Source organism: Oncorhynchus nerka, linkage group LG26, assembly GCF_034236695.1.
Source record: "Oncorhynchus nerka isolate Pitt River linkage group LG26, Oner_Uvic_2.0, whole genome shotgun sequence".
Classification (NCBI taxonomy): domain Eukaryota; kingdom Metazoa; phylum Chordata; class Actinopteri; order Salmoniformes; family Salmonidae; genus Oncorhynchus; species Oncorhynchus nerka.
The window spans coordinates 25,390,874-25,408,134 of NC_088421.1; the positions used below are offsets into that span (position 1 = coordinate 25,390,874).

Genomic DNA, 17,261 nt, shown 5'->3' on the forward strand with positions numbered 1-17,261 from the left:
GTCTGATGCTGAAAAAGAAAGGAAATGATTGCCGACTTCATCCATATATTTTTGTAAAAAAGTAGTGTGTACTTCCAGTAGTTAGCTACACCGCTACATCTCAAAAAAGTAATTCAATACTGAAAACACTACCTAGAATCAAATTGAGTACAACTACCTACAAGCTACTGCAAAATTAGGTTCACTACCCTGTCATACTTTATTTGGATAGTTGTTACGCACGCCTCTATGAAGAGGGAACGCAACACCCTGCTACAACTTAACTCTCCGTGAAGTGAAAAAGGTATGGACTGTAGGTGCGAGTAAGGATGACAACAGACAGAATGTGGTACCGTTTACAAGGACTTTATTCCTTCACACGGTAATATAGGGAAAAGGGGCTGGACGGAACCAAAGCAAAGAAAGTAAATCTCAAAACCTCCCCCTCTCCTATCTTACCTGCCTACCCACTACTTACCTAATTTAGCACCACCTGGTGCCCTAACCAAAATACAGGGGGTGGTCCGCCCAGGTCTTACCTAGTGTGCCTAGACAGCAAATATGCTACGGGTATATGTATGCCCGCGGGCCTCTTGCCTAAGCACTCCCAAGGTGCCTTCCCCTTCTCCCCCTGGGAACAAATGAAACAGAATATTAAACAATTTTCAAACAAACTAACAAACGACATCAAATAAGCTCTGAGCAACAAACTCACAAAATATACCAACTCTCAGCAAAATCAACCTCTAGCAAAATCTCTCATAAAATCTCTCTACAAAAAGCTCTCTCTCCTGAACAGAACACTGGCTTTATTATAGCGTCAGAAGGAATGGGTAATTGGAGACAGCTGAGTCTTGACGAGGGGGCGGGGTCAGCTCTCCAATTAGCCCTGGAGTCGACCAATCAGCTGCTTGAGAGATTTCCGGAAGTCATTTCCTGAAATAAACACATGCACAAACACAAACTACAACACATAATCTGGGGAACGTAACAATAGTCTGGATAGTCATACTGACAAACTTATCTGTTGATAAGAAACTGCTTGCTAAGGTTAGAGTTAGGTTTAGAATAAGAGTTAGGGTAAGGGTTAGGGCTTGGGATAGGGTTATTAAGTTCAGGATTAGGATAAAGATTCAGTTTGGGGTTAGGGCTAGGCTTAGTAGATAGTTGAGATGTTACGGATAGTCTGAAGAACATCTACAGATGGACTATAAAGTGTTACCCACTACCCACTACATGAAAAAATGAAAGCAAAGAATATGTGAGTGAAAGATAAATGGTTTATTTTTGGTTGTATAGATTGAAGACATAAACAACAATAACTGCAGAGGTCTCTCAATACCATCACGAAACCATGAATCATTTGGAGTTCACACGTTTAGGCTCTGATTCATAGTAAACATGTAGCCTATGATTCACTGTGAATTCAGTCGAAGTCACCCTGCCCTACCCCTACCTGTATCATAAGGCACAGAACTCACAATGTCCCACCCCATGCCCCACACCCCCAAGGAAAAGTTTTGCCCATACCTCTGTCGAAACTGTCTGACGAATAAGAACACAGTGAGGTGAGGGATGGATTTGGAAACCGGTAAAGAACAAGTAAGGAGTAGGATTGTGTAATAGTGACCTGTAATGGAGGAACGTGAATTTGTGGAGATTATGGGAAGGAATTAGGAATGTCAGGAAAGAGATGAATTAGGGTTGCACACATCCACATATTACCTTCCCACAAAGTTATACACACGACACACTAAACTACTACATTATTTGAATAATAAAAACCAAGACTGAGTTTGGGAAACCCTGGACTCTACCCTAATGCAAAATATTCCTTACACTTTTAACTTTTAACACACGGGGGCAGTCCTTGCCGGTACCAACCCCGTTGACGTCTGTTTCCACTAGATAGCACAGTCACAAAGTAGAAATTGACTATATTGTAAAAATCCTTGAAAACATGCTTTTTGGTCTTAATTTGGGGTTAGGGTTGCGTATACGGTTAGCAGTGTGGTTATGGTAAAGGCTAGGTCTAAAATCACATTTTAAGAAGATACATTGTAGAAATAGGCGGAGTTTCTGACTTTGTGGCTGTGGTAGTTCTTTATACCTCAATAGTGGTAACTAGTGACGACCGTTGATGTCATCCGTAAAACAGCTGGAGGTGGGGCACCACTGTGTGACGGATGTACAATGTATCCAATGGAAAACGACAACATGGGTTCAAAATCAAGCAGTGACCCAATCATCATTGAGTAAATCTAAAACTCGCCTTAGTATCAACCCCCTGTCTTCTCGCTTCCCCTGAACAACACGGCCCTTTTTAAGTTCAGTGGGGGAAGAGAAAGGGGGAATCTGAAATACGAAGACAAAAAGACACTAAACAGACCTGAAAGGGCCCTGTCTTCTACACGGGAAGACTATTGTCAAATCAAAGGTTGATTATATGTTAACATTTCGTATTTGCATCATTCATTATTGGCTAGCTATAACTAAAGCGGGTAGCTTGGTTTGTTAGCTAACTAACATCGGCTAGCTAGCTTGAACTAACTAGCTAGCTAACCCATTTAGCCAGCTAGCTACAACACGGAAGAGAAAGTAAAGCCAAATTACATTTTTTCCCTCAATTTGACATAACAAAATATAAGCTGAAATATAAGCTGCCTAGTTGTTTGTTTAACTTGATCGGTACTTGTTTTTTTGTCTCATCGAAGAAGCAAGACGAAACGAAGGTCTTGACTGCCTGAACCACGACAAAAAAAATAAGTAAAATGGCGGAGCCGGACAAATTAAACATCGACTCCATAATACAGCGTCTTCTGGAAGGTGAGGATTTGCACTTAACTAGGAATCAAGCCACTTAATTTGATTAATTACGAATCATTTGGATATTTGTATTTTCAATGAAGCGTCGGAATTCTAACGATGTCTGGTGTATGTTAGCGTAGTTAGCAGGCTTAACGTCAAGTTAGCTGTTCTCTTTGAAAACGATGTGTCCGGGTTAGAGCGCGAGATAACGTTACCTATGTCTAAAAACTAGTAGGGCAAATGAGAGATGGCTGGCTTGCTGCTTCAATCGTTATCACTCGTCCTGAAGTGTCCATTATGTTGTATTAGTATTAATGGCAAATCATTATTAAGATGACAAACACCGCTATTTTACCATGATACTGTTAGCTAACTAACTCTAGCTAGCTACTGTAACGTTAAATATGTTCCGTGTTCTGTCTAGTGTATGCTGTTATAAAAATGAATGCAAAGCTAGCCAGTAACGTCGGTTAGTAGGTTTTGTTTACCATTCATTACTGTTTCCTGCAGCCAATCTTTCCATAATGTCGTTTTTTTGTTTGCCAGTATTTAGCTAGCTATGTCTAGCACACATCGGCTATACTGTAGCCTAGGCAGACGATAGTGCATGGGGGCTAGATCTGTACTATGGTCTAGGTTGGATGTGCATTCCCGGTAATACACTAGTGTCCCCCAATGGATCGGTTTGTACATAAAACATCCCCCATTCAAGGGAAATATACTTACTTTATTTTTGAAACACAATTGTTTTTTATTTTTGGACTTTCTAATATGTTGCACACCATGTTCAACCAAGAATGTGCAATATCCAAAATTGTCCGAAAAGACAAATAGTTTCATAAAGAAAGTATGCATATTTTCAGTTTTTTTTAATGCCCATTAAAGCTAGTTAAGGAGGAAAATGATGCATTTGCAGCCTGAATGGAGGATGCTGTATGTAGGAGCAGGCCCATTGCAATTCATGCCTGGATGAGGGTGAGAAGCATACTTAAGCATGTTTTTCAGGGCTGCGGATGCAATTATCATGTGCTGAAAGCGTGCTGGCTGAAGTAATAACTTGCTTTTATTGTTTAAATGCAAGCTACAGTAGGTTTAGCCATATCATTAGTGGTTGGTTACACAGAGTGAAGGGCACCAATGGGTCACACTGGCTTTCATTCGGTGCAATTGTTTCCACCATGATAACGTACTACTGTGATACTCCAAATTCCATGGACAGGAAACATCAGTGCCCTGGTTTTAAAGGGAATATCCAGATTTGGGTTTGTTTTTCATTGGCCAAGTAGCTTATAGCAGGACTGAAAGTTGTGCATACTGTAAACACTAGAGGTGGAAACATTATGGCACATTACATTCTCTGCGATCGCAGTGGATTTTTTTATGTAATGAAGTGTCGCCCCTCTCCTTGCCCCAATCTGGGCTTGAACCAAGGACCCTCTGAACACCGCCAACTGTCACCCAAGAAGCATCATTACCTATAGCTCCACAACAGCAATGTCCCTTTAAGTGCTAGGGAAACAACTACTTCAAGCTCTGAGCCAGCACTAGTTAGCGGTGCTGGCTAGTAGTAATTGAACACTACTATCTCGTACCGTTAATTAGCTAGGTATTTCACATCGGCTACAGAAGCATGAATAGTAGAAATATGGGCTGTCTTGGGGAATGAGAGGGACAGTGTTGTTTGCAAGTAGCAGGCCTAATGTCTCGCTTTCTCTTGGGTTTTTACTCTGAACACGTTTTTGTTGTGGGCAGCTTATGGATGTATTGATGGATTAAAACGATTCCGCTAACCGTGTTTCTGATTGTGACCACCACACCACTCTTGGAGTATTGTGGAGGTTAATGATTGTTGAATAATATGTACAGTGGGGCAAAAAAGTATTTAGTCAGCCACCAATTGTGCAAGTTCTCCCACTTAAAAAGATGAGGCCTGTAATTTTCATCATGGTACACTTCAATTATGACAGACAAAATGAGAGAAAAAATCCAGAAAATCACATTGTAGGATTTTTAATGAATTTATTTGCAAATTATGGTGGAAAATAAATATTTGGTCACCTACAAACAAGCTAGATTTCTGGTTCTCACAGACCTGTAACTTCTTTAAGAGGCTCCTCTGTCCTCCACTCGTTACCTGTATTAATGGCACCTGTTTGAACTTATCAGGACAAGACACCTGTCCACAACTTCAAACAGTCACACTCCAAACTCCACTATGGCCAAGACCAAAGAGCTGTGAAAGGACACCAGAAACAAAATTGTAGACCTGCACCAGGCTGGGAAGACTGAATCTGCAATAGGTAAGCAGCTTGGTTTGAAGAAATCAACTGTGGGAGCAATTATTAGGAAATGGAAGACATACAAGACCACTGATAATCTCCCTCGATCTGGGGCTCCACGCAAGATCTCACCCTGTGGGGTCAAAATGATCACAAGAATGGTGAGCAAAAATCCCAGAACCACACGGGGGGACCTAGTGAATGACCTGCAGAGAGCTGGGACCAAAGTAACAAAGCCTACCATCAGTAACACACTACGCCGCCAGGGACTCAAATCCTGCAGTGCCAAACGGGTCCCCCTGCTTAAGCCAGTACATGTCCAGGTCCGTCTGAAGTTTGCTAGAGAGCATTTGGATGATCCAGAAGAAGATTGGGAGAATGTCATATGCTCAGATGAAACCAAAATATAACTTTTTGGTAAAAACTCAACTCGTTGTGTTTGGAGGACAAAGAATGCTGAGTTGCATCCAAAGAACACCATACCTACTGTGAAGCATGGGGGTAGAAAGAAACATCATGCTTTGGGGCTGTTTTTCTGCAAAGGGACCATGACGACTGATCCGTGTAAAGGAAAGAATGAATGGGGTCATGTATCGTGAGATTTTGAGTGAAAACCTCTTTCCATCAGCAAGGGCATTGAAGATGAAACGTGGCTTGGTCTTTCAGCATGACAATGATCCCAAACACACCGCCCGGGCAACGAAGGAGTGGCTTCGTAAGAAGCATTTCAAGGTCCTGGAGTGGCCTAGCCAGACTCCAGATCTCAACCCCATAGAAAATCTTTGGAGGGAGTTGAATGTCCGTGTTGCCCAGCAACGGCACCAAAACATCACTGCTCTTTCTGTACAGCACTTTGAGATATCAGCTGATGTACGAAGGGCTATATAAATAAATTTGATTTGATTTGAGATCTGCATGGAGGAATGGGTCAAAATACCAGCAACAGTGTGTGAAAACCTTGTGAAGACTTACAGAAAACGTTTGACCTCTGTCATTGCCAACAAAGGGTATATAACAAAGTATTGAGAAACTTTTGTTATTGACCAAATACTTATTTTCCACCATTTGCAAATAAATTCATTAAAAATCCTACAATGTGGTTTTCAGGATTTTTTTTCCCTCATTTTGTATGTCATAGTTGAAGTGTACCTATGATGAACATTACAGGCCTCTCGTCTTTTTAAGTGGGATTGCTTGCACAATTGGTGGCTGACTAAATACTTTTTTGCCCCACTGTAAGTGTTAGTGTTTGGTGCATGGGAGAAGCTGTCTATACCACACAGGTTTGCCCTCACACAGGTTTGCCCTCACACAGGTTTGCCCTCAGTCCTGGCCACTCCTTAGATTTATGATGGCTTTTATAGTAACAGATATGAGTCTTGGGGGGGCAGAAGCAATCTTATGATCTGTATGATAAATGTTGCGTAATGGGAGACCTGAGGCTGTCAGACCAACATAAACCCCTCAGCTACTAAATCTGCAGGGGCCTTCTGCTGTAATGAGCACAGTGGCTGAGCCAGACATGAGCTTCTGCTGGCCTGGGAACAGTACAGAAAACAGGAAGTGGGGCATTTGCTGCTTTTGGAACTTGTCTAGTTAGATTTAAAAAATGTCTCTCTCTCCAAGTCTGGTCTAACTGGTTTAAAAGTCACGTCAGGTGTTCAAACCCCTGGATCTGCTGTTTTGTTCTTCCCTTTTTGAAATCTATTGATCTTGATGTATACAGATTATTACTGTATCAATTTATAGGCTATCACTTATTTCTGTTTTGACAATTATTGACTGTAATGGTACTGCAGTTAACCTAGACATTTTCCCATGTCTGTTTTCTCAGTGTTATCGCTCCTCTACATCATGGTAATAGTGGTGCATCATGTTGTAGGGCTCCACCACAGATGGAACAATAATCCAGACATTTCATTGGATGTGTAAGTGTGAAGCATCCGATGAAGCTACCTAATATGGTGATGAGAGAGCGCCCAGTGGCCGGCAGTGAGACAAGATGGAGCGAGATGGATTTTTGCAGACATCGTGATCATTTTCTCCTTGATGAAACATATGACCTGAACACAGTTTTATGTTCTCAAAGCTAGAATCTGTTATGAAGAGTGGACTAAGTTTGGGATATTTTACTCTTTGTCATAGTAAAACAATTAAAATGTTGTTTAGAAGGAGTGCAAGGGCAAATTGAATTATTGCACACACACTTCAGAGTAGGTGTGCAGATACATGCTAGAACACGCCAATAGGACCTCTCTAGTTCTTGCTTAGCTCTGCCCACTCCTTGCTTGTTCTGCCCACTATGACTCATTTGTTCCCGATGGAAACGCCAGGCTGTGGTCTATCTTGGGTTAGTTATAAAAAATCTTTGGCTCTACCATGTTGTCTGTCTCCAACTGTTTGAATAACATAATAGCCTGTCCACTTTGTTGTTTCCCACAATGAAATCAGGTATGGGGACTGTGGATCGGTCTCTGTTCGTACTTTAGTAAAAACGCCATCTCAGACAGCACTGGCCTGAGTTTGTTGAAACTTGGGTGAATGATGACACTGATTGGCCCAAGGCAGGAGCTATAGTAATTAACTGAAATTTGTGTCACACCAGAGAGGAAGAGGTGAAGCGTGAGTGATAGCTGGGCCCAAAATCTGTCTTCTCCAGCAGATGGTGTTTTTATATTTTTCACTCGTCGACTGAGGTGTTTTTGCATGGAGGTCAATGCTCTATCTTGGCCAGGTCGCAGTTGTAAATGAGAACTGGTTCTCAACTAGTTAAATAAAGGTAAATAAAAAAAGTTGGTGTCCATATGAATGATTCTGTTGTACCAAACCTCAAATGCAAATAGCCAGTTGAAACTGCTTGTTGTCATGGAGAAAGAAGTAATCTATCAACTTTGTTGTTATGGGAATGGGAAGGTGCACACAGCACTGGAGTAAAAAGACAAGCAGACATAAAGGCTCATAAAAACGGGAGAACGTTATTCTTGAGATGCATGTGTTTGGAATTTCGCTTTAAAATGCACATTCAAATGAATTAGATATATCGCTCAGCCCTAGCCCCCTTTTGACTTTGACTGTGGCTCTTGATGGGTGGAAGTGTTGTGGAAACTGTGTTCTACTCTGTCCATGATAAGGTTGTCTGACAAGTTCAGTAAAATTATTTAAAAAAAAAACAGCTGTACTGGCAGTATATAGCGGACCTTTTTTTCTCTTGCGGTGTGGCAACTCATTACAAGGCAGAGTGTTTGCCTCTGTTGTGAGAGTTGTCATAATTAGCCTAACACGTCATGTATGGCATTTTCTAAATTCGTTTTGAAGTCTTGGCCAGTCCATAAACCATCACCTGTGTCTTTTTGTCCATCCAATCCTGCTGTATTTCTATGATGTAGAGACAGGCCAAGGGAACTGCCTTCTGGTTGCTTAATCACTCTTTTGTCAGAGAATGGTGACTGACTACCATCAACCTTTAGCTGCACCATGTACACCGTAACACATGGGCCAGCCTGGTGACAATGTTTGCAAACCAGTTAAATGTGGTGACGGTGTGACTAGTTTCAATGGGATTAACCATCAGCCTCCTGACCTGTACATCTGAACGGTCAGTCCAGGCCGCTACTACCACCTCCTGTCACCATCTATGAGGATGTCCATATCAGCCATGGACATATCAGGAGGGAAATCTGAAGCCAGCCAACTGTTGATTCCCAACGGCTTTCCTATTGTGCTTGTCCAACTTTTTATTTTCTATCCCGTGACCAGCAAAGCAGAAATCCCTTTGTCTGACCCCCTCCCCATCCCCCACGCCCCTTCTCTAAGCTCACTGTTGCCATTGGCCATGTGGCTAACTTTAGAGTAATCTCTGTCATGGCTTAGCCGACCCTAATCCAGGTTTAAAGTGACAAGCAGCACTACCCTATTTATACCCACATTTCACTCTTTAGGGCCAAGGCCTGTGTTGCTGCCCTAACATGACACTGCTCATTTAGATCTATTGCTGAGGTCCTACCTGGAAGTCCTCGTCCGTTTCCATCCTCCATTTTCAGAACAAATATGTGTGCCCCTTTCCCACTGCCTGTGATTTTATTAGGGCAGAATATATTTTTGTGAAAGCACTACACTGAACAAAAATATTAATGCAACATGTAACAATTTCTAAGATTTGACAGTTACAGCTCAAATAAGGAAATTCATTATGCCCTAATCTATGGATTTCACATGATTAGGAATACACATGCATCTGTTGGTCACAAATACCTTACAAAAAAGGTAGGGGCATGGATCAGAAAACCAGTCAGTATCTTGTGACAGGTCTCCTTCACATAGTTGGGCGGCAGGTAGCTCAGTGGTTAGAGCGTTGGGCCAGTAACTGAAAGGTTGCTGGTTCGAATCTCCAAGCCGAATGTTGTCCCACGACTCTTCAATGGCTGTGTGAAGTTGCTGGATTTTAGCGCGAACTGGAACACGCTGTCGTACACGTCGATCTAGAGCATCCCAAACATGCTTGTTGGGTGACATGTCTGGTGAGTATGCAGGTCGTGGAAGAACTGGGACATTTTCAGCTTCCAGGAATTGTGCACAGATCCTTGCGACAAGGGGCCGTCCATTATTATGAAACATGCAGTGATGTCGGCGGATGAATGACACGACAATGAGCCTTACGAGCTCATCACGGTTTCTCTGTGCATTCAAATTGCAATCGATTACAGTGCAAATGTTTGTTGTTCGTATCTAATGCCAGCCCATACCGTAACGTTGACATCAGCAAAATGCTCGCCTATACAACGTGGTAAGCAGTTGTCAGTACGTCCAACTGGCCTCAATTTTTCTAAAACAATGTTGGAGGCGGCTTATGGTAGAGAAATGAACATGACATTCTCTGGCAACAGCTCTGGTGGACATTCCTGCAGTCGATTGCACTCTTCCTCAACTTGAGACATCTGTGGTGTTGTGTGATAACTGCATGTTCTCTAGTTTGGTATTTGGCAAGGTCAGCAACATTCAGTTTGAGCTGTCAGAGTTTTGACAAGTGTTCAATTAACCCCGGTGTGTGTTTTTGTAAAGAACACTGTCTGCACCCAGCTTGTAAAGCAGAATGTCACTGAAGGGTTTCAGGCTATTTTATTGTTCTGCTCTCTTAAGTGTGTCTAACCCATTTATCTTCAGCAATTACAATACCAGGTGCATGATAGAGCACAACAAGTGTCTATGGTTGAATATTAGAAGGTTTTCTGTTGATGCTTGTTTGTCATTGCCTAGTTCTCCTGTGATGGTTTATAGAGTGCTGGCATTGGACTTTTCACCTGCACCCAGGGAAGACAGCAGAACGTGCAGGAAAGGGGGTGGAATTGATTATGTGACACAAACAACCCTGATGCGCATTCTTGCACAAGTCCCCCGTACATCATGAGTCACTGGAATACACTTACTACATGCTCCGTTATATCCTTGCCTGGAGCTTGTCATGCAAACAGGATTTCTGAATAATACAGTCCTACTGTTGTATTTGTTTGACTATAGATGTGCTGTTGTAGTGATCCCTTGCAGCTATAGTGAAGGTTCTAGTTTGGAAGGAGTATTGAGATTGAAGTAGGAGCCTCATCCAGCTGATCATATTAAACCTGTACTTGACCTGCAGCGCCACACAAGGCTCAAGCTGCCCTGCAAATCATGCCAACATACTTAAGAGTATTTGCTGCTCCGGGGCTACAATGGTGCGATAACATTAAACATTTTACCAATTTGTGGCTCCAGTAGAGCTGATCATTGAACACTCATATCAGTTACACTGGATTTGCACCTCTGCTTGATGAACATGTAAACACACATGTAACACTTACACAGCCACAGGGTGGGTTTTCCTTTTCCTGGTAGAATATGTGTGAATGTCATAACTAGCTAGTGTACTCAACAAACATGTAAGATTCTTGAGATCCAGAGCAGAGTTAGGGGACAGCCTGCCTCAGGAAGATGCTCAGCACTGTGCATGTGTCCCTTGTGACCTGACCACATCCCAGACCAGCCTGCTACTACCAGCCTGCTACTACCAGCCTGCTACTACCATCCTGCTACTACCATCCTGCTACTACCAGCCTGTTACTACCATCCTGCTACTACCATCCTGTTACTACCATCCTGCTACTACCATCCTGCTACTACTAGCCTGCTTAGCTCTGCCGTGTGGTCAGAGGTGGCCTAGCAACGTTTGCTGTCAGTTAACAGGCTCTATGCGACCAGACTGCATGCGGTGTACTTGTAACCAGAGAGCTCTGAAGTTGGCCATCAATGATATGTTTATTTAATTGTGATTTAGGCCTACTTTGATTTGAAGGGCAGTGTATTTGATCCTTATTTGAGTCGTACAGTGTGAGATTCGCTGCGTATGCCCTTTCCGTTGCAGCCTCTCTGTCCTGGTTACATCAGCAGACAGGCAGGTGGTGTGTTCATACGTGCTTCTGGGTCTGGGTGCACACTGCACACATTTGTTCAGACACATAGCCAGGCCTGTACCTTCTGCTGGTGCTCAGTTCAACACTGCCATCATCATCCCCTAGCCTTGAGTGCTCAGAAACAAAGACTCCAACACCCTTTTCAGTTAGGTTTCACGCTCTGTAACCTTGAGATTCTCACATCAAGTAGTTCATCCTCCTGGCTTATGCTGTGTGAGCAGATTCACCTTGGCTCTGCAGTATGCTCAGGGTTGTGCTGTCAGCGGGGCCCGTGATATTGATTGGTTTCTCTGCTCTGGTGTGCTGTGTGTTAGATCTGTGGCTGTGCTATTTGTGTATGTGTTGTTTCCATGGTCTTGGCCTAGCATGTTTGTTCCAATAAGCGCAACGTCAGTCCTCACTCTGTTTGCTCTGTCTTTCTCTCCCCTCCAGTTAAGGGCTCTCGGCCAGGCAAGAACGTTCAGCTGACAGAGAACGAGATCCGTGGCCTTTGCCTCAAGTCTCGCGAAATCTTCCTCAGCCAGCCAATCCTGCTCGAGCTTGAGGCACCACTCAAGATCTGCGGTGAGTCATATTGGATAAGTTATGATGGCTGAAATTGGTTTCATAGTAATTAATGCCAGTGTAGCAAAGCAGCTGCGCCTCTCTGACAACTGATAGTGAAAGCTCCAAGGTTTCATAACACGACTGATTGTCTGATTTACTGTAGAATTCTAATCTCTAATTGCCTTTGCTATCTCAGTCCAACGGCCTGTATACACACACAGATCTAATGTAGTCAGGGAGGGTGTGGTAGTGACTGACTGGCCACCTCTGTGCTGCCCCCTGCAGGTGACGTACACGGTCAGTACTACGACCTGCTGCGGCTGTTTGAGTACGGAGGTTTCCCCCCGGAGAGCAACTACCTGTTCCTAGGGGACTACGTGGACCGAGGGAAGCAGTCCCTGGAGACCATCTGCTTGCTTCTGGCCTACAAGGTCAAATACCCAGAGAACTTCTTCTTGCTGCGCGGCAACCACGAGTGTGCCTCCATTAACCGTATCTATGGCTTTTATGACGAGTGTAAGTGCCGAGACGAGAAGCTGGAACACATGCTTAACAACAGGAGCACACACACAGTATTAACCATTTAGTAATGCCCCTTGCTCCTCTTTAGGTAAGAGACGGTATAACATCAAGCTGTGGAAGACGTTCACAGACTGCTTCAACTGTTTACCCGTGGCTGCCATTGTAGATGAGAAGATCTTCTGCTGCCATGGAGGTGGGTGGTGTATGCTTGCATGATCTGTGTGTGTGGGTCTTTCCCCTGTGGGCCGTATCAATAAGCACTTGGTGGCCCCATGATCGTTTGGATTAACCACTCCCCTTAAGTGTTTGTGGTGGAAGATGACTCAAGTGTATACACTATACGTTTGATAAGAGGTGGTAGTTATCAAGGTGTGATTTCAGATCTTCCTGTTCTTGGTGGTAGAAGACAGTTTCATGGCATTCAGCATTCATTTGTATGGTGATGTAATGGTTCTGTGTGCTATGTTCTGTCCAGGCCTCTCTCCAGACCTCCAGTCCATGGAGCAGGTGCGCAGAGTGATGCGACCCACAGATGTGCCTGACCAGGGCCTGCTGTGTGACCTGCTTTGGGCCGACCCAGACAAAGATGTCCTGGGCTGGGGCGAGAATGACCGCGGGGTCTCTTTCACATTCGGGGCAGACGTGGTGGCCAAATTTCTGCACAAACACGACATGGACCTTATATGCAGGGCACATCAGGTAATGGCTTAGCTCAGTGGTTTAGAGTTTTGGATGGGGGTTAGGGGCTGGGAAGAGAGTATTTTGCAGGACACTGTCAGACCAATGGTAGGTTTGGAAGAATAGAGGGATTTTGTTATTAATCAGGGAAATCAGATGATCAAAGGTTATTGCACCTACATAAAATATTGAAGCACTTTTTTAAAGCTGGAATCCTTAATTGGTGACACTGACACGTCTGTTTGGGATATTACAACAACAAAGAAGTTGTAAACAACAAACCCTATTTTTCCTCTGTGACATCATTGAACACGGGATAGAACAGAAGAATATGTACTGCCATTTTTTTGGTCCATGCTGCCGAAGACGACTCCGTTTCACAACACAAACAACAACAAAGGTGCTGGGGTGAACAGTGGCTCTGTTTCCCCCGATGCGGATTCCATCTTTAAAGCGTGTCATTTTGTGTTTTTACTGGCGATGGAGGTTGTGTTCATTTAAGATGGTAACTCCTCTGTTTTGAAATGTACTGATGGCCCTGCAGTTGTTGGTTATCCACTCCTGGTATTTTTCCTGTTTATTTTTCATTGCGTTCTTACCTCTTTCATTCCTGTCCTCAGGTGGTAGAAGACGGTTACGAGTTCTTTGCAAAGAGACAGCTTGTTACTCTGTTCTCTGCCCCTAACTACTGTGGAGAGTTTGATAATGCCGGTGCCATGATGAGTGTGGATGAGACCCTCATGTGTTCCTTTCAGGTGTGTACTCTTCTGCTTTACTCTCTGCCCCTTTTCTCTGTCCTTCAGTCTGGCGGTTCCTGTCCGTCAGTCTAGATTTTTAAGCTCTGCCAGTCTCCTGTCTTACCTGTTACGTGCTGCAGTGTTCAGTCTGTAGGAGTATATGTATATTTATAGCTGTCTAAAGAAAGCCTCTATTCCTCAGATTCTCAAGCCAGCGGATAAGAAGCTCTACTCTTATGGTGGAGGTGGAGGAATGGGATCTGGACGCCCCGTCACCCCGCCACGGAATTCCGCCAAAGGCGGAAAGGCCAAGAAATAACACCCACTGGACCCCCCCCCCAAACCCCCTCCCTGAACCAAGCACCCCCCCACCCCCATACTCTTTCTCTACCTCCCTACTTTTCCCCTCATCACCAAACAGCAACAAAGCAGACAGTACCTAGGGTTCGGTCCTCTTTTTCTCTGATACTGTTTTTAACTGTTTGAGTGTATGTATGTCCGTGTGTCTGAAAGAGAGGTTTATTGTATTCTGTTTGTATGTCCTTCCTTTCCCCTGCTCTGTTCTCCTGTCACTTTGTAGATGAAATTGGTCCTTCTTTTCAGTGATGTAAATGCACACCTGGGGGGGAGGAGGGGAAAGGAGCCTTTACTGTTTGTTAGGGCCCTGCACTGTTTTGATGCTCAACACAAGCTTTTGTACATCCTGTTTGAGAGGTGTGTATGGAATGGGGTCAATCTGCATGGTCAGATGGTAACAACGGCACACACTGAGAGCACAGGTGGATATGTGCAGATGGACCCTTTTCGTTTATGGATTCACAAAGATCAAGAAGCGGACACGTTTATTTTTTTTCTCTCCCAAAAACCAATGATTTGAAAACGCAATCATGGATGTGAAATAGTTTGGCTTTTCAGTTTTTTTTTTTTTTTTTTGTAGATGCATAAAAAAGGTTTGAATCCTTGAGTTTTAGTTTATTTGGAAGCCGATGATTAATAAAGAACCATTTATTTAAAATATTCCATCACACTGTTCATTATGTTCACCTCACCATTGCTTTGATATTTGTTTATATATTAAATTCCTCTAACCCACATGTCAAACTCATTCCACAAAGGGTTGCGTTTCCATGGGTTTTTGCTCCACCCTTGTACTTGGTGGATGAATTAAGGTCACTAAATAGTAATGAATTTCAGGGATCCTGAGTGGCGCAGTCTAAGGCACTGCATCTCGGTGCTAGAGGAGTCACTACAGTCCCTGGTCCGATTCCAGGCTGTATTACAACCAGCCGTGAGTGGGAGTCCCATAGGGCGGCGCACAATTGGCCCAGTGTCGTCCGGGTTAGTGTTTGGCCGGGGTAGGACGTCATTGTAAAGAATTTGTTCTTAACTGACTTGCCTAGTTCCATTTGGCCCTCCATTCAATGAGTTTGACACCTCTGCTCTACCCACTGTCATTCCCACTTGCTCTTCTCTTGTCTGAACGGTATCGAATGCTTTGTTCAGAGTGGGATGTTGGCATAAGTTGCTGGCTCCAAGAAATACACAGCATTTTGGGGGCTTTTGCTTAGCCATTTTCTATCATCCCCTTTCCTTAAAATGTGTTCTCCTTGCCCCTATCCTTTAAACACGGTCTATGTTCATCTCTCTGGTTCTCACCCCCCCCATCTTCCATATTCTGTCTCCCATTTTGCTCAGTTTCCCTCTGGGTTCTGAGTAGTCAAAATAATGTCATACCTCAATTCTCACCCCACTTTGCATCTGCCCCCACCCCTTACTCAGCTCATGTTTTTCTCTTCTCTTTTATATTTAAAGATGTGTAACAACTTGCCAGACAGCATTAATGCTCATTTCCTGTGCTGGGTTCTTTCTCACATTTTAGTAGCTAGCTCATATCTGCTTCTAGTGCTCTCTCCTCTCCACTAGGTGGTGCATTTCATATAACACTCACCATTGCGTCATCTCACTGAAGACGGGATCAGGAGTACTGTACATTCAATGCGCCCCAACAGTGCTGAGTGCATTCATGGTGCATAGGCGGCAGTATGTTTTTTAAAGATCACATGGCTCAAGGTTTTTTGGCTTTGTAGTTTATAAAGAAAATTGATCATATTGTGAGACCAAGGAGTGTTGGTTTTAATGACATGTTATGATCTATTGACCAGAGGAAGTGTTATTTGCTGTTAGATAAGGATATTGAATGCTTGATTTACAATGTGTTACATGGAAAGGTAATACAATTGTTTTTAAAAGAGCTGTAATATTAGAGAACATTTTGGGTTGGAAAACGTTTTTGCTGACCAAATAACAGTTTGTTTCAAGTTGTCGGAATTGTCAATGGCTTGTTTTCTGGCAAGGCTTTAAGACAATGATTCAGAGCTGTAATGTAGATCATCTGCAATTTTTTGAAAATATGCATTTTGGAAACCAGCTTTGCTTACATGCTTTAGGCAGTAGGGTAGAGCAATGCCTCAACTTGAAGATAAATTGTTTTGTGGATCATTGCAGGTCTTTGTATTGCTGTTCTGAATGATACTTCCAATTTCACCCGACCCTACTCTGTTCATAGCAGGGTAAACGTTCTGCTTGTAATGTTGGTGAGATCATTAATTTGCTGAAATCATTAAGACATCACCAACAATCTACTGTAACTATCGATATCAATCGTATTTCTTTTGAACTTTTATTTCAAGGACTAGGGCAATATAGATATTGTGATAATGTAACACGTTTTTATTTTATTTTAACCAATCAGGGACGTTTTTCCTTAATGCACTGTCGCTGGAGGCAATACAAGGCCACGTTCAGTTGCCAAACGTTGTCGAACGTTGCAGATAGAAATGTCATGAATAGAGCTGATGCGTTCGTATTTAATATGTCAGAGGCGTTTGTTCTACATAGCCTATTTCTATCCGAACGTATCAAAACGTTAAGTCCTGCTGAACGCGCCCCAGGCTAGAAAAGCTCAAATATAAATGAATCAAAAACGTTAAATAAAAATAAAATGATGTTTTATTTTTATGTAATTTGTTTTCCAACCAATCACAAATCCTGTCTCTGTTACCGGGTAGAAAATAAAAAATAGTGAATTTGTACTTTGTCTGTTTTTGTCTTGAAGATAATACAATATGGAAGTTTTGCTCGAGTGTTGGCTGTAAGGTTTGTATACATGATGTGCAATATAACCTTTTGCTCATGGGTGTGGGGAGGTTGGACCCCCTTCTGAAGAAGTCATTTCTGGACAATATTACTGTCCATAATAGTGGACCATT

At 43.0% G+C, this 17,261-nt stretch overlaps 1 protein-coding gene across 2 annotated transcripts; it reads left to right on the forward strand.

Moving 5' to 3' along the window:
• Positions 1-2,308: 2,308 nt before the first annotated feature.
• LOC115110751 (serine/threonine-protein phosphatase alpha-2 isoform-like) lies at positions 2,309-17,084 on the forward strand. 2 transcript variants are annotated; one of them, XM_029636633.2, is made up of 8 exons: positions 2,309-2,416; positions 2,694-2,805; positions 11,942-12,073; positions 12,341-12,571; positions 12,666-12,770; positions 13,053-13,276; positions 13,876-14,010; positions 14,195-17,084. In XM_029636633.2, exons 2-8 carry the CDS (start codon positions 2,751-2,753, stop codon positions 14,309-14,311), a joined length of 999 nt encoding a protein of 332 aa, XP_029492493.1. In that variant the 5' UTR covers positions 2,309-2,416; positions 2,694-2,750; the 3' UTR covers positions 14,312-17,084. The 2 variants fall into 2 exon arrangements, with proteins under 2 accessions (XP_029492493.1, XP_029492494.1); XM_029636634.2 differs by having other exon boundaries at positions 2,313-2,416; positions 2,697-2,805.
• The last annotated feature ends 177 nt before the right edge of the window (positions 17,085-17,261 follow it).

Bases quoted from the DNA above. Each gene is read 5' to 3' on its own strand.
- LOC115110751 (XM_029636633.2), top strand. From the start codon at position 2,751: ATGGCGGAGCCGGACAAATTAAACATCGACTCCATAATACAGCGTCTT. The intron at 12,771-13,052 runs GTGGGTGGTGTA...TGTTCTGTCCAG, and splicing joins GATCTTCTGCTGCCATGGAG to GCCTCTCTCCAGACCTCCAG. The intron at 14,011-14,194 runs GTGTGTACTCTT...TCTATTCCTCAG, and splicing joins CCCTCATGTGTTCCTTTCAG to ATTCTCAAGCCAGCGGATAA.